We start from the raw sequence: 27,060 nt of genomic DNA, 5'->3' as shown, positions 1-27,060 counted from the left end.
AAACATATCTGAAGTTTTTCCAGGCTTTTAAACATTTAAGGTCAAATACTTTAATCCTCTCTTTTTAAAACAGTGGTGTCACGGACTGTCAAACAGACGGTGTGAGAACAGCAAGGATCCGCATAATTTGCTTATTCTTTTCTACTTCCACTTACTATAAGGAACCAGGCAGGGAAGTCCAGTTGAAACCACAAGCCTAACAAAACTTTCAGCAGAAAATGAGAACTAGCTCCAGAAAGTCCTTAAACCACGTGAAAAACAAACAACAGAGATGAAACTAAGAACAAGAAAGCTGGTTTAGCAATGTTTTGGAAAGCTGTGACAAGAAACCTATTTTCTAAGATAAAAGTGAACAAGTAGATGGAGACTGTACTTCTGATAGATAGATAGATAGATAGATAGACAGACAGACAGATAGATATTTTTAAAAGAGGGGGAAAAAAGAACTGCGGGCCTATGAGTTAAATTTGGAAAGAAATACAAAGAGCCTTCCAGGGAAGTGTACCTGGTCTGCCCTCAAGGCTGTAAAAGCTGCTTTCTGCACCACAGGGCACTGGGGCAAATGAGAGTCTATCACGAACTCTTGGTATTCTAAATAGGATTCAGTAGCCCAGCCAGACAGGTTTGGGCCCGAATGGCACCGAGAGTCCCTGTGATGTGCTGTGGTTCACCTGCGGGCTACAGAAGCCGGAGCCCCCATGCCGCGGGCGGCCGGAGCACCTGGAGGGGAGCGGCCGCCGGGACGAGGCTCCGCCTGAGCTGTCCAGGGCGCGGGTGCTGAACAGGTTCTGCCCGGGGAGGGACTCGCCTCGCTGGCTTCTCCTCTCATTGGCTTCCACAGAGCCGGGGTATTCATCCCAAACAATTTATCCTTGATTACCAGTCTTTTTATACTCCTGTTATCAAGTGCAGTTAGCCAAATACCACAAGAATGACACAAACATATTCATACACGAGGTCTGTCTTCTGCAGCCAGGCCAGGATCAAGCCCTTTAAGTTTTTACTCTCAGCCTTAGGCTGAGATTCGTGGCTTAAAGGCACAAAGATAAAAATCTCAGTTTGTGTACGAGGATGATGAGGTATACGCAAGTGTAAGAAAAACCTTGAAATTCCCCTCTATTTACACAGCACTAGTGCCAATTTGTATAAACAGTCACAATGGTACTTTTGTCTGTGTTATGGAAACGTTTTTTTACAGCCCAAAGAGCTGCTTTTAGTTTTAAAGAATAATTGCTGCTGGCTTTCTTGTTTATACAAGAAGCAGCAGCTTCAAGTTTACTAGCTAACATAAACAGTAACACTAGATAACTCTATACACAAGCCTGTTTTCAGTGAATTCTCCTATCAATCTATCCTCCTCAATCTGGCTAGGCAGGCAGCCACTGACAGAAACAAACAACCTATGTTTTTAAATACAGTTACTTTATTGTTAAATGTTGTCTTCTTCATTACCACCCTGATCCCTTTTTGTCAGATACATGTAGCAAATTAGAGCTTTCTACAAGCCTAATTCAAAGTAAGCGTCTATAAAAACTGAGAGATACTAAGTGCAATAAATGTCCTTTCAGTTACATTTCAAGGCTGCATGCATCATTGAAACTGTAGCTAATAGCTAGCAAGAGTAAAGTACAATTAGAAAGGAAAAAAAGAGCCCTTCGTGATTGTAATGAAAAAAGAGCTGTTAAAAAAATGCGTTAGTTGCCAATTTCTGCATTCAAAATTTGAAATCAGTTGCAAAACAGTAAGAGTAATTTTCTTATTAGGAATTTTTCCAATGTAAAATTAGTTGTCAAAATCAAGTACCAGCGAAATTATATGGTTTTCCATTAAGAAATTAAGAAAGAATAAACATCATCTGCTCAGAATGGTCTAAACCCAGCTGATCCCATATTCCAGTGCTGGCAGGAACCCCAAGGTCTCTTCACGTGCTATGAACATCAGAGACTTGTGCCCACACATCACTCATTAGAATTAAATCTGTCCTTACAAGTCCTTTTACATGAAGGTTTCGGAGAAAAGTCATTGTATGTATAATAACCTAAATATAATAATGAATTTTTTTAAATGATGAATTATTTTCCAAAACGCTCTGTGAGAAAAAAAAAAGTAATGTTTAAGTATTGCATACAACAACTGACTGAAATAGCTGACAAAGTATCTTTCCTCTCTACTTACCTCTCTGCGTGCAAGTACTGGTGGTGATACTTGTAGTCCTCAGCTAAGGGGTTCAATTGCCATAGTATTCTCTGACTTCCAGGGTTAGGAAAGCACCACTAAAATTTGCTTACAATTTATGAGTTTCTGTAGAGGGCTATAAATCTAACAGTTTAAGAGCATGAATACTGAGATTGCAGAAAGAGCTCCTTCCCTTTCAGCAGAGGAAGAAATCCTTGTCAGTTATAGACGACAATTCCTGACAAATGGGATTATGCCCTTCAAGGTAGATTTGTGAGCAAACAAAAAGTTCTGCACAAGCAAGACTCACTGACTGGAGTAAAGCTGTCCTCATAGTGTTTTAGCTGTACCAATTGCTAAAAAACATGGTACCTAGTGCATTTATCATCATTGCCTGAAGGAGCATGAGGCTTAGTATGTCAGAGAGAAATTACACTAGGGAAAATACAAGAAAAATAAGGTCCTGTGTCTTGAGGCTTTTCTTCCTTTCCTATTTCTATCTGAAATTTCACATGTCTGAAATCAAATTACAAGTGTGTAATTTTGTAAATTTACAAATCCTTAAGGCATAAACAGAAAACCAATAGGATTAGGATTTAGTATGTTGACATTTAAGTTCCAGGCTATAGTGCCTTGTGCTAGATGTACAGCCTATTTACATGGTTAGGTCTTTGAGGGAGCAAGTTTAATCCATTTTAACTCATATGTGCTTCAAAACACTGCTAACAAAGAGCAAAATTTACATCACAGTTTTCAAGTTTGGGGAAATGCAAGTTTAAAAAAATTGGAATTCAAGAAAATACCTATAAATGGATACCCTAAAATAAATAATTTAATCAAAATGTCCTCTTCTCTTAGATACAGAACTAAATATCTATTTCAGTATGTTTTTCTTTGGTGTTATTCCTTCATTAATACTACAGGTATACAATTGCTAGATAAAACTAGAAAATTAAAGTTAAAATGCAAAGTATATATAATACCCTAAATTATGTCTTTCAAGAAAAGAAAATAAACAAGTCCAAAACTCAAACACTGGCTTTCTTTTAAAATGTAAGTATTTTTAAGATCCTGCTAAGTCAGTATTTCTGCATATTTATTTTTGTTTTCAATAGCACTACAGTTACTAATAAAGGTGTTGCAAGTAAGATGACTCATCCACACAGAAAACAGCAAAAGGGCAGAGAAAAGCAAGAAAGAAGGAGAGGCTCTCAATAAGTGACAAAGAGCTCTGGTGTCACAGGACCATAGTTTAAGAGATTAGAAAACAATTGTATCAGCATGGATATCCCTGCATCCCGATTCCCCCTAAGTAAGAATGTAACGAACACCACCATTCCATACAGACCTTTCCTGCTCTGTTGCTTACAAATTTAGCATCCTTGCCAGGTGATTTCTTTTGAGGTTAACATTTCCTCGGGTGCTTACATTTTTCACTCATTTTAATTGTGCATCTTTGTGAATAGTGTCGGGCCAGCAACATATTGAATACAAACATCTGTTTTTAAACATATTTCAAAGACTGCTTGCATGCTACAGCTAACAAAGTTTTAGGCTGCCGTGGGACACAGCTATTTAACAGCCCAGAGACAGTGCAAATCCATGATGGAACAATGAAGAAAAACAGGAGTCCCTAGAGGTGTATCTTATAACCAGGATTTTGCAGCACTTTGGAAAATACAGGGGGTATTGGCTAGCTGTAGTTTTGACTACTGGCTGAATAATTCTTTTAAAAACTTGTTAAATATTTGCCCTTTTAACTTGTTTGTTTAAGCATCAGAGCAAAATATTTCAAGGCCCTTTGCTGTGGTCCTTGCTTCTAGAATAATAAAAATTAATTTCTGCTATTTCTTTCAACTCCTGGCAAAAATTATACTCTGAATAGTCTTTATCAATGCTAAGTATGCCTTGCCTTATATTTGTTGCAACAGACATGGCAGCCTTTCTCCATACTTGCTTATGTATGGCTAGCCAATCCCTAAAAGAGACTCAACACTGTCCAGGATTTAAAAATTAGAATGCTTCTGACAACCACTCCATGACCTCAGATTCCATGACCACATAAATCTGTGTGGACAGGAGCAATCTCAACACTGCTGTCAGTCCAAGCAGTCTTCAGAGAGCTTAATTCCAGCTCACTTTTCATAAATTAATGGATTTCCTCAATGTATTAAATGGTTTAATGTCAAGAAATTACATAATCCAAGTTTACAATGCTTTTAAACATTTCTTCTAAACAAAGCTTTAAAGCAAAATGTACAATCATTAATACATGTAAAAGGTTGGTTGCCTGCACACCTGTAGAGAGAAGTCCCATATACCAGCCCAGCCCACTAGGAGGAACTTTTGCCCTCCAGCTCCAAATGTGTTCATCGTTTCCTTTGACTTCATCAGCTGAACACAACTGTGTGCTTTACGACTGGAGAGGCCAAGTGGAGACACAAAGAGAATAACCTGGGCTGAACACGTCATCCATCCCCCCTCCTTGCACAATGTAAAACACATTATTTGCATTAGCTTTCTTATCCCTTTGTTTGCAGCAAAACTAGTCCCACGTTTCCAAGGAACACTTCCTCCACTCCCTAGTTTTATGCTGTCACTGGATCTTGATCTTATCAAGTGCATGAAAACGAGTTTATTTTGGTACACTGTTTATTATGCTAGCAATGGCATCTGTATTTCCTCCAAACCAGAAGCTATTTCAGTACTGTCTTTTATTTCAATAGTATTTTCAACATGTCATTTTTTCACATCCATGGTTATGAAGAAGCTCAGTATCATATGTCTTTGAAAACTTTATCACTTACAAAGCACACAAATTCACAGATATGGCACACTGGGATATAAACTAATCCAATAGCCAAGCTGTGGCAAACATGCATTACTCTTCAGTTAATTTTAATTGTATTTCAGTCCCTAAGAAGCGAGGCAATGCCTGTACACTTGTCATCTAGTATCTTAATATTAGATATCTAGTATGCAAATGTTAGGACAGCCAAATTAGATATTCAAAGGGTGTTTCTTGGATAGCATGCAGTCCTTTTACATATGTAAATTTCATGCTGTTTCCATTCATGTGCTGTTCTAGATCATTTCTCTTCAGCCAGCAGTGGCTTTATAGCACTATTGCATGAGTGGAGAAAGTATTTTATTTCGTTACACAGCACCTTAAAAATATAGCAGTAGTTTTACAATTACATTTTATTATTTTGGAATTGCAATTTGTTGATAGATTGCTAGAGCTTTAACAAAAAAATCAGGTTGTCTTTGCTGTGCTTTGTACTCAGGCAACCAGTCTACCTGTCATTCATTGAGTAATACTCCCAATATAAAAATAAAACAAACATCTATCCCAAGTGATCTGACTGTCTCTAACAACTACACCCACATGGCTAAGAGAGTGGAAACAAACCCTAAAACTCGAACACTCAAACCAGCTCTAATTTACAATTGAGGTTGAAAAAAATCACAGCATTGAAAAATCCGAAGGAAAGTTGCATAGCTAACCCTGTATTTGGGCACTTCACACCTGAACTCAGTCATACCACCTTTTAGAAAACTTCATCCCAATCAGCTGTGAAGATGAATGATTCATATCCAGTGCAAGACATTATAGGAGCCCTGAGCCACTCATAGACATGGAAACTATGCCTTCCAATATTCAGAACACAGGTGTGTGATTTTAAACTCATTCTTCCCAAAGGACAACAACACACACAAGAAAATGGACAGCAAATTCTCAAGTCTGGCATCTTATGCTACTTCAGTCATTCTTGCTGATGCAGCAAAGACAGTGAGAAGAAAGAGAACTGCCTCAGAGTGAAAGCAAAGCAGTTAAATGACCACAGAGAATCACATTTTACTATTTTCACTGTTCTTTATGTTTGATTGTCCACCACTATCTCTCTGACATTTGCTTAACTGATGATGCTCTGATCTATTTGGTAGAGCCACAGCATTTTCTCAAGAGAAGCAAGATTTTTTTCCCCAAACCGGAACTTCTATCCATATTCACATTGAAGAATAATAAAGGAGGAGTGATGTTCTTCATTCTACAATAAGTAAAACTTCTGATAGCTGCAGGAAATCAGGATTCAAAGTAACATGATTTTCAGGGAACTATCTAAGATTCTTGACAGGATGACAATCTGCTTTTTAAGTTTTCTGAAAGACTATCACCAGATTGGTCCAGACTTCATTACAAAAAAATTAAGATTCTCAAAATACTGCTTATGTGCTCAGGCAATCTACAGAAAGCACCTCTGAGCAGCTTTTCTTTTGCTGCACATGGAAAACTTCACTTCTGTTAGTGTATGCTATGACAGTTTTTATTTTAGCAGGACAGAACAACTGCATTTAGGTTACACTCAGTACAATTCAGCAAGAACCCATCCTTCAATTTTATGTCTTCAATACTCAAAGACAAATGCATCTGTATTTTAATAAGATATGGGATCCTCCCCCTTTTGCATTGAGTCCTGTAATTGCCTTAACTATATTTCAACTCAAGAAATTTTATATACACCTATACTTCAGGGGAAAAAATATCCAGGAGAGTCATAACTAAGCTTCATTTTTTACCAGAGAATAGCCTTTATGGAATATGCTAGTACTGGCATTAAAAAGACTGTAACTTACTAGTATTGACAGTATTCCAGATGCTCAAGTAACCTCCCATATCTAAAAACTCCAACTTTTAAAACCATAATGAAAATGCAATATAGATCAATCTGACATAAGGATTAATTATGGGAGCCCAACTAGGAAGTGTTTTGGAATACCACTAGTTTTAAAAGCCATTTACTGTTAAAATGCTACTAAATAATTGCTTTATGTAAATGACACTTTGTATGGAAAGCCAGACTAATCGTAACAGCTTGTTTCTCCTTGCCATTATTCTTAGGTGAATTTATTATAAGTTACTAGAAGACACGCAAAGTGCATGCCAGATGAGAACTCTGTATTTATAGCACACTAAGTCAGTCAGCAAACAGAATCTTCTAAAAATATCCCCAATGGTATGCAGCACACCCACCCTTTGGAGACTGTGCACAGGCTGCGGTGGTCTGATTTTGAGACAGAGCAGACTAGCAAGAAAACACCCAGCTAGGTCAGTTCCTAAAGACAACTGAGAGTGATAGTCAAACCCCACACACCACTTGGTATTCTGTCTGGCAGGCAGTCAGACACCTTGAGCCCTAGGAGATTTTCCTGCGTGCTTCCTGATCTCTCCAGGTCAATACTATTCAATTTCCATGCAGAAAATAGAAGCATGTCCTGAGTGAAAGGGAGAACCAGCCTCATTCTTTCTATGGCTTACCCTCCCATTTTTGCAAGCACCAGGAATTTGAAGCCTACCAAACAACAGAGGTCAAAGACCTCTGGATGCACACTGAGATATCCTCAGGAAAGTCACAATGATAATTTACAAAGGAAAGCTGGTCTTGGGAACATAGGCACTTGTTTAGGGAATATCTATCCAGATAGTAGACAACAAAAACCACTCTCCTAGATGCTTAAGACATGCAGTTCTGGTTTTACTCAGGTAGTTGTGGTTTTATACAAATTGTTTTCTTTTGATTGGAAAGATGCATTTCTTTAAAGATGCTCCAAAATAGAAACTCAGAGCATTCAAAGATTTCTCACTTTCTTTTCACGGGTTGAACATCTGAAAGAACAACATGCTCCATTAACACAGTAAATGAACGCAATCTGTAGAAATGACCATACACCTCTCCTGAAACTAATTAAGCCATTAATGGGCAGTAGACATGCTGCAGAAAAATCTTGAAAATAATATAAAATTGATTGCACGCAAATAGCAAGGAAAACCTACCCAAAATTTTTCACAAAATTATTCAAAACTTAAAAGTTTTCTGCAAGGCTAAGAGAGCAAATCAAGAACATCTGCATGATGAAGTTTTCCATGAGCAGCTAGCAAGAATAGGGGAGGAGAACTTACCCAAACAGATGCATAGGCAACGTGTTTTAAAGATAGTTTTGAATTTCTAGCAGTGACAAAAGGCTTTCTTTATGAGACAAAGAAATTACTTATGAGGTTGTTGGAGACTAGTCTGCAATTATATGACAGAACATGAGGAGAGACACACTGTCAGAATATCACGGTTGCATAGGTATTCAAAAGACATCAAATAAGAGGAAGGCCTTTGTTTGAACTGGCACTGCAAAGGTTCAATCAGGTATTATCACTACCTTGATAGCCAAAAGAAATATTTATATATGCCATTACAATTAGGCTGTTTCCTTTTCTTCAGACGGTTAACTATTTACATTTCTCCCACAAATGCAGTGCTGCCATTTTTTATTACTTGGCTTTTCCTTTTGTTTACCAGGCAGGGAGAGGGAAACAAAAAATAAAAGAAGCCCTTCAAAAAAAAAGAAGCCTTTCAAAGATCCTCTATCACTCACCTCAGTCTTTACTTCACTGCCCCAAGTTACTCATCACCACAGACACCAGTCTCTAGCCGAAGGAAATGAAAGATGACTCCCAGGGACTTCATGAGCACTGCCCAAAGTCTCAAACAGTCCTTCTTTTAGCTCACTTTGTCCAAACACTTAACATTTGAGACTAAAAGCACTCTCTTGACTGAGCTGGAGCAGGTGGCTGGTGGTGCTGGACTTCTGCTACTTTTTCTTGTCCCCTCCTCAGGAGGGTTTACACATTTGCTGCCAAACCAGGAACTGTATATTGCCCACTGAATGTATGCAGGAACAGAGAAGCCCAACTAAACACCGGAACAGCAAGACCCTGCAAAGGGACTGGATTTCTCAAACCCATCAGTCAGAACAGACCTTCTGAGGCTCATTATCAATAGACTTATCCTTCGACTGCTCTCTTACCACAATGGATTTTTCAATCTGTGTTTTGGTGAAGGTGATGCTAAAGTATTTACAAAATCCTCCATATCTTCAAGGACTGCAAAAGTGACTCTTCTCTCTCGCTTTGGAGTCAACTCACTGGTATAACTGAACACATTTATCCCTTGCCTCCACCAGCCCAGCTCTGTGTTTATGAAGCTACGTGTAGGCATACAGACGTGTCTCTCTCTCAGCTTTCTGACTGGTCTCCATTTTAACCTTCTTCTACAATCAGCAGTCTTCAGTGAGCCTCTCATTTTTCCAAAGTGGATAAACATGGATATGATTGCCTTTCACTGGCACAACCAAGTGAACAGAAATAAATCAAAACACCCAAGCAGAGACACCTCCTTTGCTTTCACTGTTCTGCACCTTCTAGGACCTATGAACAGCAACAGCAAAACTATCTGTAAAAGCATATGGAATTGGGGTTTTTTGTGATTGCAACAGCAAATAGCAGTTTTATCAAACTCTAAAAAGGCGGAATTTTAATGGAAAAGGTATAGCTTTTAGTATTCTAAATCTTTCCACTCTTTCCTCATTCTGAATGGTTAGGAAGCAATTTAGAGAAATATATATTGTATCAAAGATTCAGTGGCCTTCCTCAAACATTAAAAAAAAAAATCCATTTGCCAGGAAGAGATGATATGTCAAGTGGTACCAGGGCATACAGGCTGAAAATACAATAATAAGTTTCACTGCTTCTAACATGATTTACACAGACAGGATATCCCAACAGTCCCACTGCAAGGAACACTTCCCAAAGTTTCGTGAGTTTCGTGATTTCTCAAAGCAATAATGCATGTGTCATACTGGAAGAGAAGAGCAAGGAAGTGATCAAAGGACAGTTATACTCCCCTCCAAAAAAGGTGCGAGAAAGATGAAGAGAATCTCAAAAATCTATCCAAATGTACCATATAACTAAACAGATCTGATGAGAAACAAAACAAGATGTGGTCTTCTAGGCAGTTTGAGAGACTTTTAAAAAACTCTTTGTAAAAATTCACATCATTCTTCTACAGTTATCTGCTTCCCACAAACCAACTAGGAATTCAGGTTATAACCTCAGGCTTTCATAAACTTTCTTTTATAGAATGAAGAATTCATTCATTACTTCTACCAGCTATTATTACAAACAGATGCTACTATAATATACCTGTAAGGTTCTACCCATACTGTGTTATGTACATTCAGTAGCTGGTGATAAATGCTGCATTGTAAAATACTTCATAAAAGAAGTCTGATCATTATTTGGCTTAAGAAGAATGTAACAAACTTCCTTCTCCTAATAACGTTGAACAGATGCAACTTAATCTCCAAATCACTACTCCAAATCTTGACATAGGCATGAAGGCTGTTAACAGCTATCTGATAACACTGTATATTTAAAAATCTATTTTAAAAAAAACATATAAAATTGTATATGACCATATACAACACAAACTGAGATTTTGTATAATTCCTGTACAGTCTCTGCTCAATCATCTTGAATGAAGAACTGATGAGGAAATTTTAAAAACTCAGTATGTTTGAGTTTCTGCTATCTTCAGTTGAATTTTTATATATCATTCCTTAAGAGACTCTTAGTGACAAAACAAAACAAAAAACAGTTTAAAGGCATTATTGTTGTCTTGTAACAACATTCCCAAATTTGAACACCAGAAGGATACTTATACTAGTGTTTCTGCCAGTAATTCTCCCAGTTATGACCACCAAAAAAAAGGAACATAAACACGAAGAGGGCTCTGAGGAGCTGTCAACATTTTAAGCGATGGAAGTAACACATCGGCAGTTACCCAAAGCAAAGACCATTCCAAAAGCCCATTTTTATCTGAACCAATTGCATCACTGACAAAAACAAGCTATACTGTACCTACAGTGGTAGCTTTGCTGCAGTGCTGACAAATATGTAATGGCTAAAAACACAGTGGAAAAACTAACGTGAATCTGGCCCCATGGTCCTCAGGGCCAACTCTTCTACACGTAACAGAAGGTAAGAACATTTACTTTGGGGCTGTAAGAGAGGGGAAGTCCCATTCACTGAGGAACAGAGCAGGGAAACTACTGGTCAAAATTCCTGATAAGTGTTATCACGTTAAAGGAAGCTGGAACTTGGCACTGTGTTGCAAGAAAGCTCTTGAATGTCATGCACAGGTTTGGCCTCTCTGCATCTGGGAGTGCCGTAAGATCTTATGGAATTTGGGTCTCACTCTACTTAATGCCCTAAGCCTACTTCAGGCATGCTCACAGCACAAAGTTAAACATGCATAGATTTTTTTTTTTTTTTGGTGAGACCAAGGCCCTGATTATTGAATTGAACTCCCCCTGAGATGATACAAAGCTACATAGCAGTATTTACTTCACTGTATGTTGTTCATAGAAGTGCCTTAGCCTGAGGTCAGATAGGAACACAAGACCTTCACAGTCAGGAAAGGCTGTCAGTACTACAGTTCCTACTAAAGGAACATAGGCAATAACTGAACATACTTTAACATCATTTTTATATTCTCATTCAAATGGTGTATTAACAAGCTTAGTATAGATTTAAGCATGTTACATCAGAGGGTTAATATTTGTACATTACTTCAGCATGCAAAACAGCTCAGTAAAAGTGACAATAGAGTGTAATTCACTAATGGCAAATTAATTACAGTAATTTAACAAACGCAACGCCCACGTGTCACTGACTGACGAAGCCAAGCGGTATGCCTAAAAACATAAATAGCTGGAGATTCGGTTCAACTTACAGAAGTTATTCTTGTTCTTCTTTTTTATTTTAATTTTCACAGAATTGCTATGCTAATTCTCACAATTAATTTTGGCAGTTTTCAGGATAAAAAGAAACAATTCAGCTAATTTGCAAATTACAAAACAAGGGAGGGGACTTCAAACATGCTCAAGCTCCACAAGATAAATGCCAGACACCACACCTAGACAAGCTTGAGCTAGCTACCATCAGGACAAAAACAATGCTTCAAGTTATTTTTCAGAATACTGATGCCATTAATGTACAATCTCCAGTTGGGCTACTTTTTCCAAGCATGTAGTTATTACAAGGAATCAAGAAAACACAAAGCATGCAACTAGAGAAGGATGGCAACACTGAGTGGGATGTGGAGTAATATATCATTAACATCACAAAATATTTAAATTGAAAGAAAGAATAATGCTTGAAGTGAGGCCTCCTTCACAGGTGTTGCAGTATTACGATTAAGCAGTTATTCATCCCACTAAGATACACTGTCCTTATGTGGTCACAAGATAATGGTGAATCCATTTGCTTCTTCACTAAAAATCTTACTGTATCTTGAAACTTGCCAGTTATACTCCTAACATAAGGCAAATCCTTATTTATTAGTGAGGAGATGAAGACTGTACCCCTCCTGGCACTTCTCCTGCACTGGTAAAAGCAACAAGCTTTGCATCACTCCAAGGACAAAATACAGTGTTGTACAGGAGTCAAAAAATTACTACATGCCATAGAAAAGTAGGATCAAATTCAGAGTTATTGTGAAGACACCTTCCTGCACCTGAATACAACTTCCTAGGTCATTGATCCTCATCACTTCATTTACATTTAATCCACTCCCTCCTGGCACTAAGGCAAGTTGCAGTACAATGTTTAGCAAGGAGGGGGGAAAGAAAGTTTCACCTTCAAGCAACAGTTGGCTACACATCGTAATGATTCCCTTGTGCTTAGCACGAGCTGTACGATACTCCATGATAGCACATCCTTTCATCACTAAAAGAAATACATGCACCTTCTTCCCCTTCAAGCTACTTTTGATGGTGTAATGAGTATGCTTGCAACAAAGCACTCCTGTCGAGCAGCTTGGTACTATGAGAATAGTTATGTTTTCTTCCTTAGAGGAAAACATTATTTTAGTATAATAGGGTTTGACAACTTTCTGTTAATGTTCAACCGCGGGGACGAGGCAGTTTTAGATATAGGAAGTAACAGCTATACTGTCTTGAGGTCAACACGCCAGAGGCGACAGGCCATGTGACAGAAACCTCATGTACCCTGCGAGGGTCAGGCTGCAGACAGTTCTGCTTTGGTTAAAAACTGGGTGAATTACAGAAAGCAAGAAAGCCAACCTGCTACAAGTAGTAGTCACAAATGGATTAATAAGTGTTGCAGAAGGACCCTTGGTCCTGTGACTGGGACAGTTCCTCGGCAGAGCTCCGGCCATGCGGCTGGAGAAATAAACATCTCTCTGAAACAGCTATCAAGAATCTGTCTGTCCATATATATTTCCTTTCCACGGGACTCCTGGTTTGATATATGCGTGTTGCAGGATCCCCACTGCAACAAATAAGAATACAGAAACGTAGACACTTGACATTAGCCTCTTCTTTCCCCCCCAAAAAAAAGCTTTGGGGTATTAAGTATGTGTGTGTATATAAATATATATGTATTTAAAATATCAAATGAAGAACACATCCATTAAAAAATAAAACTTGCACATTGTTCGACCTATACGAACAGCCCTTAGAATGAGCAATACTTAAAGGAGTCAGCAGCTTTGAAAGCAGCTGACAACTAACAAGATGATTTTTAACTTCAAGTTAAAAAAACACAGGCAGTAAAATGCTCGTCCTATACAGCCCAATTAATCTCGGTAGTGCAAGAGAGACAAAAAAACTACAACCTGCTCCACGTTTTATGTGCTTCTCAAAGGGCCTCAGCTTCCTGGTTATTTTAGAGTTTAGCCGAGTGTTCCTCCTGCCTCAAGAGCACATGTGCCCATCTTTAAGGCTACAGGGTACCGGTGCTGCAAGCCCGTATTCCAGCGGCACGGACAGCTATCCGGCTCTACTCTTAGAGGGGGCATTAACAAAGAAACTTACTTTAACTTCTGTTTTTCTGTACCGACTTTCTGAACAGAGAACCGAGAACTTAGAAAGAGGAACAAGCATCAGCCACACATTAATCAGTGCCTAAAGAGGGGTTTGGTCCGATTTTAGAATAAACGGCGGAGACACATGATCCAATTAAATTCTAATTATGTAAGTAGTAGGCAAGAGTATTTACACAGGCACTGATTACAGCTATTAGAGTCTGAAGTCGCCGGCCGGAGAGGCTCCGCTTCCTCCTCGCCGCCGGGCTCGTTTCATTTCTAACCTCCCCTTTACAGCTCTCCTTACAGACAATAAGAGACGCCGGCTCGAGAGCCCCGTCTCCAAACCCGGACGCCAGCCTGGAGGAGCCGCAGCTCTCCCCAAGCGATGATTCATTACCCATCCCACCTCGGAGCCGGGAGCCGGGGAAAGACCCCCCCACACCCCATCCCACCGCCTGCAACCCCGGCCCCGCAGCGCCGGAGAGGCAGCGAAACCCTCCCGCCCCGCCAGTGCCCCTTACCTCCGAACAGGTGCGGCGAGAGGTGCGCGGGCAGCGAGCCGATCACTAGCCGGGGCCCGCCGGAGGAGCCGCCGCCGCCGCCGCCCCCCGCGGGCCGCTCCCGGCCGCCCTCCTCCGGGGTGCTGCTGACCGAGTCCTGCGAGCCGTAAGGGCCGCTGCTGTGGGGGATGTTGAAGGCGGACTGCGCTGCCCGGGCCCCGGAGGCCGTGGCCCCCCCCAAGGACCTGCTCCGGGGTGCCGACCCCGCGGCACTCCCCGCCGCCGCTCCTCCGGCCGCCGCGGCCGCCGCGCCGCCGGGAGCAGCGTGAGGCGCCGCCGCCAGGTGCGCGTAGCGCCCGCCGCCGCCTGCCGAGCGCCCGCCGGTCCCGTTAGCGCCGCCGCTGCTGCTGCTGCTCGAGGAAGGCAGATCCCCGCCCGAGTACGCCCGGGTGCGGCCATTGGCGGCGGTGGGGCTGCTCTGCTTCGCGCCCATGGTCCCGCCGCCGCCTGGCGCTGCCCGGTGCCCTTCGCCGCCGCCGCCTTTCCCGCGGCGCCCGGGGGTGGTGGCAGTCCGGCTCCGGCGGGGGCGATCCGAGGCGCGGGTCGCGCCGGGGAGGGGGGAGAGGGAGAGCCGGGGAAGGGGGACGGGTCGCTCTGTGGGTCGGTGTGGAGAGGGGAGAGCCGCCCGCCGGGATCCGGCTCAGCTGGTGGCCCCGGAGCGGCCGCTGCTGGCGGGTCTGGGGCGCCACCATGAGCTGCTCGGGACGGTGCTGGCTCCCGCCGCGCGGCCGCTCGGCCCCGCCGCCGCTGCTGCTGTGCCCGCCGCCGCCGCGACCGCCACCGCCATCCTCGTCCGCCGCCGCTGAGCCCTGTGCGGGGCACCGGCGGCAGCAGCGCCGCCAAGGCCGCTCGCTCGCTCGCCCGCGGCGCGCCGTGCCCGTGCCAAGGAGGCGGGAGGGGGCGGTCGCCCCGGCGCAGCCGCTCCTCTACCGTGTCGCCATGCTGGGGGCGGCACCAGCGGGCAGGATGGGGAGCGGTTACGGCGGGCGGGGGCCGCCGCCTCGCCTGCCCTCCCCGCGCCCAGCGGGAGACCGGCCCCCGGCGGCGACGGTGCAACGGGCCGGGCCCGCCGGCTCGCCCCGCCTCCCGCGCCGCTCCTCCCGCAAGGTGCGGGGCAGCGCCAGGTGAGGCCCGCGTGTGCTCCGGCCGCGCTCGCCTCGGCAGGGAGGGAGAGTTCCCGCGACGGCTCCGCCGCCGGGACACACGCACGCACACACACACGCGAGGGGAACTCGCTGTCCCCTCGCCCGCAGGGGCAGCAACGAAGAGCCAGACTGCCGGCGGCGGAAGGCGAGCGGCCGTGCTTGGGGACGGCCGGCGGCGGCCCCTGCGCCCGCGCTCCCTTCGAGCCCCGGCAGGTGAAGGAGAGGAGCGGCTGCAGCGGCAGGCGGCTCGGCGGGGCGGGCAGGGCCGGGGTGGCGGAGCGGCGGTGCCCTCCTGCCGCGCCGGCGCTCGGTTCTCCGCCACTGCGGCTCCAGCAAACGCCCGGATGCCCGACCTCGGCGCCTGGGGCGGCTCCCAGCTGCCCGCCTGGGCCCCGGCTCGGCGGGGCAGTGGGTGTAAGGGCCGCTTGCCCCCTCGGGAGCTCTCCCGTGTCGGCGACTTCTAACCCGGACGGTTTGTTGCGAGTCTCTCTTCTCCGAGCATGTGGACGTGTGGGGAAGCAGGACAAGGATTACAGTCTCTGACATCTTTGGTTCACAGGTGATACAGGAAAATCCTGTATACCTCAGTCTCTCACTCAAAGTCATGTTTTTTACACGAGGATTAACTAAGATGAAAATTTCATCCCAGTGAATAATACCCATGTGGATAGCAGGCTCAGTTTGCTCATGACAAAACATTTCAGAGACATAAAACTGTTTTGTTCCTTGTTTGATATTGAGTGTCACATACACTGAATTTATATAAACATCATTCCTACAGTCGGTCAACTGAGGAAAACTGCTCTTTTTAATGGATTATTGTCTGCTCTAAAACAGGGTGTGTTACCATGAAGCAGTGCTTCAGAACTCTCCATCATACTGGCTCAGTAGGGATTCCAGCTACATTCCTGTCTATGTCACAATGGCACAGTATCTGAGCTATTTTATAATTAATACAATGAAACTGATCCAAACCTTAATTAAAATACAAAGTATGATGGAGCATTGCATGTACACTTGTGGCATCTTTGATGCTACTCAGATGCGAAAGACCTCCTTTTGCCATCTCTGTTCCAACTGCATGTGATCACATTCTGGCATCACTGCAGTGCACAGCTGGGTCTGCAAGAGGTACCATCGTTGAGGGTGGCACAGGAGGTTACTAGCCCTAACTTCATTCCAACACCACTTTTCTGGATAGCTGAGACACTCTGTGAGTGCTCTGAACCCCATTTAGAGAATGCTGGTATAAACTGTTTGCCTGCTTCAGCAAGAGGCAATGATTCCACAGCTGTCTCATGAAGAGTCCTTTGTGTGCTGTGTGTTGGGCAGACAGCTGGGGTCGATAATCTGCCGTCCCAAGCTATGTCATCCCCACTTGTGAATTATAAGCTGCAGTCTCTGCTAGCAGTGGTAGATACTCCAAAGTAGATCAATCATGAGCACTTTCTTGTTCAATTCCCTGCAGAAAGAAAATCTGTGTGTCTGGTCTGCCACTGGTTACTTTTTAAATCCTTGTCCAGCCTCAGCCAAATCTCTCAGAGACTTTAGCAGTATAGAAAATAAGTAGTTATGTTGAAGAAAGAGATTGTAATGTTCCCACAGAAAGGAAAGCTACCGTAGGAATTCCTATCCTGCTAGATTCCAGGAATCTGCTTGGGCAAAGGATGTTGCAAACATGACTCATAATTTCTGCTGCTCACAGAATGCCTGTGGCATGTTGAGCCCTATTGGAGCAGGGTTAGAGGGAGCATGCTCAGAGTTTTATGGAGTTTTTAAAATTTCCACTACTGAGTGCTAGTAGAGCTGTTCAGCTGCTGGAATAAACAGCATTTTGAAAATAGTACATTGCTGCACAGTATTACAGTACTTTCTGTATTCTTTTTACAGTGGATTTAAGAATTGAGTAGGTATTAAATACAGATTGTATTTGACTGTGAATAACATTTTATTCAGTTCAAGATTAAATTATAAAGCCTATGGTGGAAAAAAAACCCTATAAAAAAGGCATCCAGTTACTCAGTCTTACAGTCAGAAAATTATATTTAACAGCATAGGATATTTCACAGAAAAGAAATCACAACAACAGGACAGCCTGTGTTCTCCTCCCAGAGAGCATGACTTCTCCCAGTGCGATGTGATTTTCTTTCTTTCTTTTTTTTTTTTTTTCCTTTGGTAGGCTTCAGTTTTTGTTTTGCATCTAGGACATATTTGCAGTTTTCTCACTATCAAGTGTGAGTCTAAACAAGACACATCTCTCAAATAACATCTACATCTTCAGAAAAAAAAAAGCGCCATGCCTCTGAGCCAGCTTTCTCCCCTCAATTCTTCCTGGTTTCTCTGAAAAATAGTTGAATAGAAATTTTTCTACGTATGAAAATTCACTTTATATAAGCAACAGTACAGTTAGGTTTTCAAGCTAACATTTCTTCTAACAAATGTCTATTAGCTGTTTAGTCTTGTAGAGGCAAGTACCTGGCACTGTAACCCCCACCCATTTGTTCATTACTACACTCTAGAAGTAGTTTGCATAAAAACTTCATCAGTTACAAGAGAAAGTAACTAGTGATGAGAGGAAGCATTGCAGAGAGAAAGTAGAATATCTTGCTGCTGACCATACTTCCACAGATTTCAAGGACTCAGTGGAAAAGCAGATAGTTATATAAAAATTAACTTCTATAGGCCTATATGGGTGAATGCTGCTTTTATTCCTGTAGAAACATATCTAGGGAATCGTATTCATACTTAAATAAGCACAACTTGTTCCTTGTCCAGGATAGTGGGAAAAAAACTGGTTTAGACAGGCAAATATACTCACTATTCTTTGTTCTAAGCTGCATACCTCCACTTCAGTTCTGGTTACACCACCTGTCTATCAGCAAACGAAAATAATGAACCTGATTCTTGACCAGTTTCCTTGAATATACCGGGTGGCAGGTATCTCCTAAGCATAAACAATTATGTGTAAATTCATAATTTTGCACATTTTGGAAAATGTGTGCTGATAAATGGAACAGGGGCCTGCATTTTGCTCGACAGTGAGCTATGCAGACAGGTCATTTCCCCTCTCCCCTCCTGCCCCCTTCTTTGATGGCTTTTAAAGGGACACTGAAACAAGGATTTAAGCAAAGTTTCATTTCTGAGAGAAGCATCTGACCCTGAACTAATAAAGCCAGCCAGTTTCATTCTGTTCAGAACTGATCAGACACACTTTTCTAAAGGAGAAAGATTTAAAAAGTAATGGCATACCCTCTTAACATACAGCTTAATTTTATAATAACTAGTGTGGGCTTCTAAAAAGGTTTGGCCAGCTAGATTTTCTGAGCAGGTACCAAGCTAGAAGTGCACACTATGATTGGAAGACGTCAGTGCAGTTTTTACAGTACTGTGTATTTCATCTGTTTAAAAGAAATAGCTCTGCACACCACTTCAGCACAGATAACTGAAAATAGAGACTTCTGATGTGTTCAGTTGCTCAGAGGGAAAGCAAAACAGAACTGTTTTATCCCCCTGAAAGAAGATGTGCAAAATGCACAATAGCTAGAGTAAGTCATCCAGCAGATGAGGCTGTTCTATGTTCATATCTGTATGCTGAGGGAAATAGGTCCCATATAATCCCTTTCAGTGTGATTACAAACAATACATAAACCTATTGTAGGAATCTCTTTAGATAGATTTTGGTGTCAGTGACTCTCCAGCTGGTGTCTGGTGTTTTTATAGATGCAGGAGACCCTATTATCCAGTGTCTTAGATTTTTATTTGCATTGAATAACTCTTTACATGTACTGACTTTAATCATATGAAGATTTAGGCATATGCTTACGCTGATGTATGAAAAACAATTCTGCAAAAGGTGATCAATCTTCATGGAATAAAAAAACCAAGCTGCTTGACAAATTCAAGGTTTGGTTTCTAAAATTATTCTGGGAATGTGTGCTGATGCTCACAAGGGTAAGGAAGTTCACCCTCTCTTTATAAAAATTCTCTTTAAAGCCTTCTATCTTTTGTTTGAAGTTTATGCTTTTCTGAAGTTTCTATCACGCTGCAAACAATATGCTGTATTTTGTTCTCTGGAGTTGCCCATAGAGAAAACTGATGTTCACAGAGACGATAACTTAATCTTAAAAATAAACTGACATTTTGACCAGACTTATTGATTCACCACTTTTTACAGGAAGAAATACTTGGAAATAACATACTTGATGAAATGGTAATTTGTGCTGTGCACTTCATTACCACATGCTATAAAGTAGTTACTTTAAGAAATATACTTCAGTCTAAGATATTTCATAGGAAAGGGTATTCACACTAATAATTTCTATGCTGGCCTACATTCACAGTTGTATTACCATAGCTGCTGAGTACCTACATAGGTAACCAGAGGCAATACCAAATGCTATTCATATGAATTTACATTTTTGGTACATGATCAGGCCAGTACTGTTACTGGTTCTCCCATAAACTGTATTAGTTTTACTTGTTGGAGGGGTTTTTTTGTTATCCGTTTTGCATCAAGCACCTCTCTGTGTAGCACCTGATTTTTCATGCAGCTATATCCCCCCCCCCAATGCTATCTTTCTTGAGCTACTGTGCAGATCATTTTTATTACATGCTCAAGAAACAACAGAGGACAAATAGCTGCTTAGGCGATGTCCACTTCTTCACTGGAGGCATTTGCACCATTTCATTGATGAGGTGACATCAATGCATGTTTATCTGGGCAAGGCATGATACACACATCTGTGGGTATGCCAGTCCGGGGCATACGAGCTGGCGTATAAAGGTCCCATCCAGCTCATTTTTCTGTGTCTTCCAAGTGACTTTCTGTGACTTCCAAGAGGGGGTGGAGGACAAATTAACAGATGGGAAGCATGTTTACTTTATCTTGTTTTCAGATCTCGTGTGTCAGTACCCAGCAACGCCAGCTGAGTGTGGATTCGGAAGCTGGGGGAGGACTATTGATCACCGTAAGGTCCCTTTACTTAGGTTGGAGAAATAAAGGTAGTCTTTTGAGGTATATCCCTGAATTACACTGATTTGCTTTTCAATGCAGGGCGGGACCACAAAACCCTTCTGCACCTAAAGAGGCAGCTGTCTTTAAAGACAGCTTTGTCGAGAGCAGTTCATGATAGTAATAAGGAAGGCACTTCAAGTCGTGACACAGTGAGTGTTGCACAGGTGAATCAGTCTTCAGAAGCTGATTGCAGGCAAAGCTCTATAATATCTTTCATTATTGATACTTATTCTATGAATGCCAGACATCTGTAGAAAGAGATAAGTAAATGGAAAACAGTATTACAGAAAAAATAACAGTGAAAAATGTAGGAATGAGAGCAAGTGGTAGAGCCATGTGACATTAGATTTGCCAAGTACAATTTGTATTCTATCAGGTTCTGTATTATCTGCCAAATATTACCTTCTCAGAATCCAGAAGAAAAAATGCCTTTGTCCTTATTTTTGCACAGTATTTGCTAATATTTTATATGAATTATTAATTCATATAAAATAAATATATTAAAAAAAAATAGTCACACACAGGAATGTTAAGCACAGCTGCTTGGGCAGCCATGTGTCGCAGTGACTTTGTGCAGCAGGAGTCAGAGGGACAGTAACAACCACAAAGTATAATAAAAGCGAGGCATACTAATGTATATATCAGGATAATACTTTATTAGCTGATGCACAGTGAAAAATACAAAAGCATGTAGCTGGATTTTTCTGAAGGCCTAGATCACAGCTACAACGGTACCGCATCAGGAGGATGTCAGAGAGCTCCACGCTCTCTGCCAGAAACGTTTTCTGCCTCGGCTTCTGTGCATCACACCTGGTGTAAACCAAGCACGAGTGTGGTGTAAAAGGCTCCATCTGTCATGTTGGCTCAGATCCACTTGACAGAAGCCAAAACCCATGAAAGTAAGAGATGAGAAATCAGAATTGTGAACCCACTTCCTCCTCTCTCGGCTTTGCCTTTTCCCCAGTTCTCCAGGAGCAAGAGGAGCTGTGTCTTGTTCTAGACTGTTGCTTGCAAAATGAAGGGAGTCAGGGTTCATGCATCTTCCTCAGCCTTCCCATAATAAAATAGGGACTGCTCACAATTTAGACTGGCGGACTTAAATTTCTTAAAGAAGCAAAATGTTTTCTGAAGCGCGGTAGAAACCAGTCATTTCACCACTTCAGAAAGCCAACGTACACTTCCTGGCTGGTTGCTCTGCCCCAAGCTGGTTTCAGTTCACTATTCAGAAAATGCCAGGCAAACATTAAATCACGTGCAAGTTAGAACAGTCCTTGTAACTGCCTGGTGTAGCAAAACACTTCAAGATGATGCAGTATCTTTCTAGGCAGCAGGAATGCACAGACTCTGTCTTGTCAGTAGGTTCTTGTTGAGATGAGTACTCCTAGTTGCAGGATTAACCATCCCCATGGAGCACTTGTACAGTGCTGTCTTAGCAGGGTCACAAATTAGCGAGATAATTCAGAACATTTCTTTTTCTTTATTATTTTCTAAACAAAGCTTTTCCTCTGGACTCATGGTAACTCCTCTTTAACTCAGTCATGATATGATCACTAAATAGATAGGGTCCTTTTACAGCCATTTTATTCCCAATCAAGGACAGAAAGCACTTCTACACTTTCCATGTGGAGTTTAAACAGTAAACAAAAAACCTGTTTTGTAGGAAGCCTATCATGAGGCTAGAGAGGCTTGGATTCATTCTGGATAGCAATTCTTCTCTTGTTAAAGAAAACTTTCAGAGCAATCTGGTATTGCAAGTCCACACTGACATCTAGTGCTGAAAAAATTGCACTAGCCAGTGAGGAAACAAAGACGGAAAAAGGTGTTGGACTGGAATGAAAAATCTGAAAATATAGCAAAGGATCCCTCCTGCTTTATGAAAATGTCTGGTGGTTTGTGGGTGTGTCCTGTGGGCAAGAGGTGCTCTGTCTCCATGAACTTGGGTGCTGAGGGGGCATCCCTTGAAGAAATGCACAGGATACTGGGTCTGACAGCCAGAGAACATCTCAAGCCCTGGCGGCTGCTGAAAACAGCTCTTGAGGTCATGAGGAATCTTGAGTTGTGACTTACTTTAAGTTTGTTTTGTAGCCACTGCTGCTGTAGGACTTGGGCCAGATCAGCCTAACTAATAGAGAACTGCTGCCAATGGCCCAGTAATCTGGATGTTACAAAGAACTCACAAGATTGAAATGTTCTCACCTTCCAATCTGAGAAGAGAATTTCCTGGTACTTTGGAAAGATTCCCTCTCTAAGCTGTTTCTGGGGAAGAGGGGCTTTTTTTTTTCTTTCTTTTATTGCAGTGGCCTTTAATTCTTGGTGTTCTCTTACCTCCCATTTCAATACAAAACATTCTCATCATTTTTACACACACACAAAAATTTGCACTTTACAGTATTTGACTGTGCCTTTAAGGACAGGCAAAGATTGTAAAATAAATTATTTGTGATTTTTTTATTGTAGTTTCTACCTTCTGTGGGGAAGTAAAAAGTAATAATAATACACAGAATAATGAATGTTTTTCAGTGTCTTAGCTGCCAGCACAGTTCCTTCCCTGTCACCAGGGAAATGGTGAGATTAAAACCATGTGCTCTGTGTGCTTCAGAAGTGAAATATGCATGTCAGTGTTGTATAAATCATCAAAAGAGACGAGCAAACGGACAGATCCAAAGCCACCAAGATCAATGGACTTTTTTTTCCCCCATTAAATCCCAGTAGCTTTGGATCACGTCCTGGCAGATGTCAGAGCTCTGCCAACCCCACTGAGAAACTGTAGTCCACATGCTGGTGTGCTGTTTGGCAAGCCACAGCTGTGAGGTCAAGCAGCGGTTGGCAAATGTATCCTTCATGGAGAGAATCCTGGTGTTGATGAGCAGGATTTCACAGCGGGACCCAGCACGAGGGAGTTCTTGTCTCTCTGCATGGAGGCAAAGCAGGGCCTACCCTACCAGTGGCTGCTGTGTGTGAGGGCATCCTCTTCCTTCGGACACACACTGAGGCACAGCAGCAAGCTGCATCTCCTGCTATCTGGTACTGCCTGGGGAACAGCTCTTTCCTCCTCCTCCTTCACAGCACAGCAAGCAACAACTGGCAGGATTTAGTCCTTACTGCCTTGTGTGTGTGAAAGCTCCAGAAAAGAAATGTGGCTTTTATCCTGTACATAGTACCCTTCCTCCCCTTGTAATCAGAAAGCCCAGGTACTCAGACATAATTTCTTCTGCCAGTTTTTGCATTTTAAAATTTTTTTTCTGGGAAATAATCATACAGAAATAAGCATGTTGTCACATCTAGGCTGCATTTTTTTTGCCACCTTATCTTGTAATCAACAACGGTATGCAGATTTTAGAAATGTTTCAGACTTTTGTGTCTGGGCTGGACAGATTGGGATATGCAGGGAGGATTGGCAGACCCAATTAGGCAATAAATAGCATAAGTAGCTGTCAAAAAATAAGGCTAAAGTAGGAGAAAGCATGTGGCATCTCTCACTAGATAAGCTAGAATGATTGGCATATCCAGTCAGAAACAGTCATTTTCTGATTTAATGGGGGCTTAAGACAAATTGTCTCGCAGCTGAGACCATGCAAATCAATCATTAAAATGTCAGGTTTGAGTCTGATGTCAGTTAAAATTCCATTAATATTGGTAGAATTGCGCCAACTTTATCCATCCAAATTTATAGGGTGCAAAATTTGACCCATAATTTTATTAGGAGCAAGAGCATGCAAAACTGTATCACGTCTAGAATTTTCTTGAAATAAAAATTAATAGAATAGTAAAGCCAAGAATGTAGAATAGGCTAGAGTACAAAAGAAAAAGAAGGAAAAAGAAAAGGAACAGGTAAAGGAAAAGGAGAGGAAGGGGACAATGGAAAGAGGAAAGAAAAAGGGAAAGAGAACAAAAGACTGAAAGAAATGCCAAGAAAAGAATGCCAGAAATTTCCCTGAGGAAATTTAAAAACATGGGACAAAATTCCAAATGTGTATTAATAACATTGAATTAAATCACTTCAACATTACTGTCATCCTATCACGTTCCTATCCATCCTTTCCTTTTCTGCTCCCAAGAAAACTCAAAGGACATGCAATCTCCTGGCAGCAATTTATTCGAGAAGGTGCCACTATCATTTTAAAGGTGACATATTTGAGCAGGTAAAACGCATATTTGGTGCAGTGACTGAGCATCCAGTGCAAACATAGTCAGCTGACATTAGTTCCTAAGCCTCTAGGAACATTCAGAGTGTGTGGCAATCAATGTTTTTTCGGTGTGGTACTAGGCAATAACATTACATTCCCAACTAAGAGCACTGGCTTGCTTTGTGCAGAACATGATCTGTTTTAATTTCAAATATTTGTGGGGAGGCAGTGAATTAGGTTGAATGGTAATAATTTAGTATTTGGTGCTTAACATTAAATCCCCCACTTGATGCTTTGCCTTCTGCTTAGGAGTGGCGTTCAGTGAAGGGAACACTCCTGTTCATACAAACAGCGTGAGTTGGGGTTACACCCACAACCCAGGTCAGAGAGCCTCTATGGGGCCTCTTGGTGACTCAGGACTTCGACAAATCTCCAGTCTGGGGTGAAAGAATAACTTTTGTAAAGCAGTAGATAGGTTTTACAAACAGTTGCTGCCCACAAGACAGGAATGACAGAGTTTTGGCAGTGTGCAGACCCATGCAGCAGCAGATCAAGCTAGGGTGGCTGACACAAGTACCAACCTTGCCTGATCATGCTGCCCTTATCTTAGAGGCTGGCATCCTTGCCTGGAGCTGACAGAAGGATTCAGACAGCTTGACGTGTTAGAGGAAAGCAAAAAATATGTCAGTCAGGAACAGTGGCAGTTCAGGAGCAGCTGTGTGACCCATCAACACCCTCCCCTGCACGGCTGGAAGGAGGGGTGGGACAGGCCTGCTTTAATCCATTGCCACATCCAAGTTAATATCCTGGTACTTCAGAATTTGGATATGAACAGCTTCTAATTCAAGCTGGCTGTCGTCAGCAACAAAGAAAAATGTAAATGCACAATGACAGTTATGCAGTGCGGTGTGTTAGACAGTGACAGCGGAGGAAAAGTATGCTTTAGAAAATTCACAAATACATAGTAAAAGCCCTAGAACTTTTTTTTTTTTTGCAGGTCCTTCATTATATTTGGAGTAATTCTCCTTGCCTTTATCTGAAAATGGTTCTTTCCAGAATCCTTTCAGACCTCAGACTTCAATTAAAATTATATTTAATGATCTGATAGTTTGCTCTGTCTGACTATATGACAGTGCAGTTTTCAACAGCTGTAGCCCACCTGAACTGATGTGCCTCTACTAATAGTGTTCAAACAAACAGTGTTCAAACAGGGCTTTGATTCAGGTCCTTATTTGCAGTGGAGGCTGAAGGAGAAATGTTAATGCAGTTCCATTTTTATGAAGGGCATTTTGCAAAGGGAAGAGAAAAAGTCAAACTGAATAAGGATGCTAAAAATTATTAAAAATATGTTGTTAAATCAAAAAATATTTACATGAAGAATATCTTCCCAGTGGAAAAAAACTGGAAAGGCTGTATATTTTCCCAGAAGAAAAGGAACAAAAGGAACAAAAGGAAAGAGGGTACAATGCTTGAAGAGCAGCAGCATAGGTCGGAAGAAAACCTGTCCTTGTTTTTCAGCTATCTGGCTTAATTATTTGGGCAACTTTAAGTCAGCCTAGTCTCTAGCTGGTTCAGTTCCTCCCTTTCTACTCCCTACCTCTTTATCATTTTGTCAGGATAAAACACATTACAAATTGCAAGAAGTTCAAACAGTAAGTAAAAGCATGTTAATAAGCACAGAAGGTCAATACATTTTGTACTAGATCCTTATGATAAGAAGAACTTTGGAAACACATAACTTTTAGAGAACTTGTGGTATCCAACTTGTGCAAATGCCAATCACAAAAAACCCATGTCACTAATGCTCTCAGGCTAAGCAGAGCCATGAAGCACAGAACATGCAATAAATATTTCTGCATGAATACCTTGTAAGTTCATATACAGCAGGATAAATCTGAAAAATTAGGGTTTTCTCAGGTAAGAAATTAAATCTTGTTAAAAAGTCTTGTAGGCATCAAAACAGAAGTAATGAGACAAGAATTAGCTGGGAGTCCAGAGGCAAATGGGGTGGGGAGGTCTATATAGAACAGCTCCTTAATAAACAGTAGGTGAAAACTCATGAGAAAGGAGGAGTATGCCAGATGGAAACAGCTTTGCCTGTTGCCTGAGTAGTCTTTCACCCCATTTTAGAGAGATAGGGTGAAACACTGTCAAGGCTGTTCTGTCCCACAGACCGGCAGTAAAGAATTTGGGGTGTCTCTTTGCTACTGTTTGCTAAATGAGCTGACTGCCAATTCAGACCACTGGTGGAAGTTTAATTATCATCCCTGTTGTTTTCATTATAAACTCCTGTTCCTTGGTGGTTTATCACTTCAG

The 27,060-nt window shown here is 41.9% G+C and overlaps 1 protein-coding gene across 1 annotated transcript in view; it reads right to left on the bottom strand.

Annotated features, from left to right (window-relative positions):
* ZNRF2 (zinc and ring finger 2) overlaps positions 1-14,891 on the bottom strand; it is a 58,756-nt gene extending 43,865 nt beyond the window's left edge. Inside the window, exon 1 of the mRNA XM_048300803.1 lies at positions 14,420-14,891. Coding sequence (XP_048156760.1) covers positions 14,420-14,891 — 472 coding nt within the window. The remainder of the gene's footprint in view (positions 1-14,419) is intronic.
* Positions 14,892-27,060: the final 12,169 nt, after the last annotated feature.

This window comes from Corvus hawaiiensis, chromosome 1 (genome assembly GCF_020740725.1).
Source record: "Corvus hawaiiensis isolate bCorHaw1 chromosome 1, bCorHaw1.pri.cur, whole genome shotgun sequence".
In the NCBI taxonomy this organism is placed as follows: Eukaryota; Metazoa; Chordata; class Aves; order Passeriformes; family Corvidae; genus Corvus; species Corvus hawaiiensis.
Note: the sequence above shows the minus strand (reverse complement) of the source record. Positions and strands in the feature narration are given on the sequence as shown.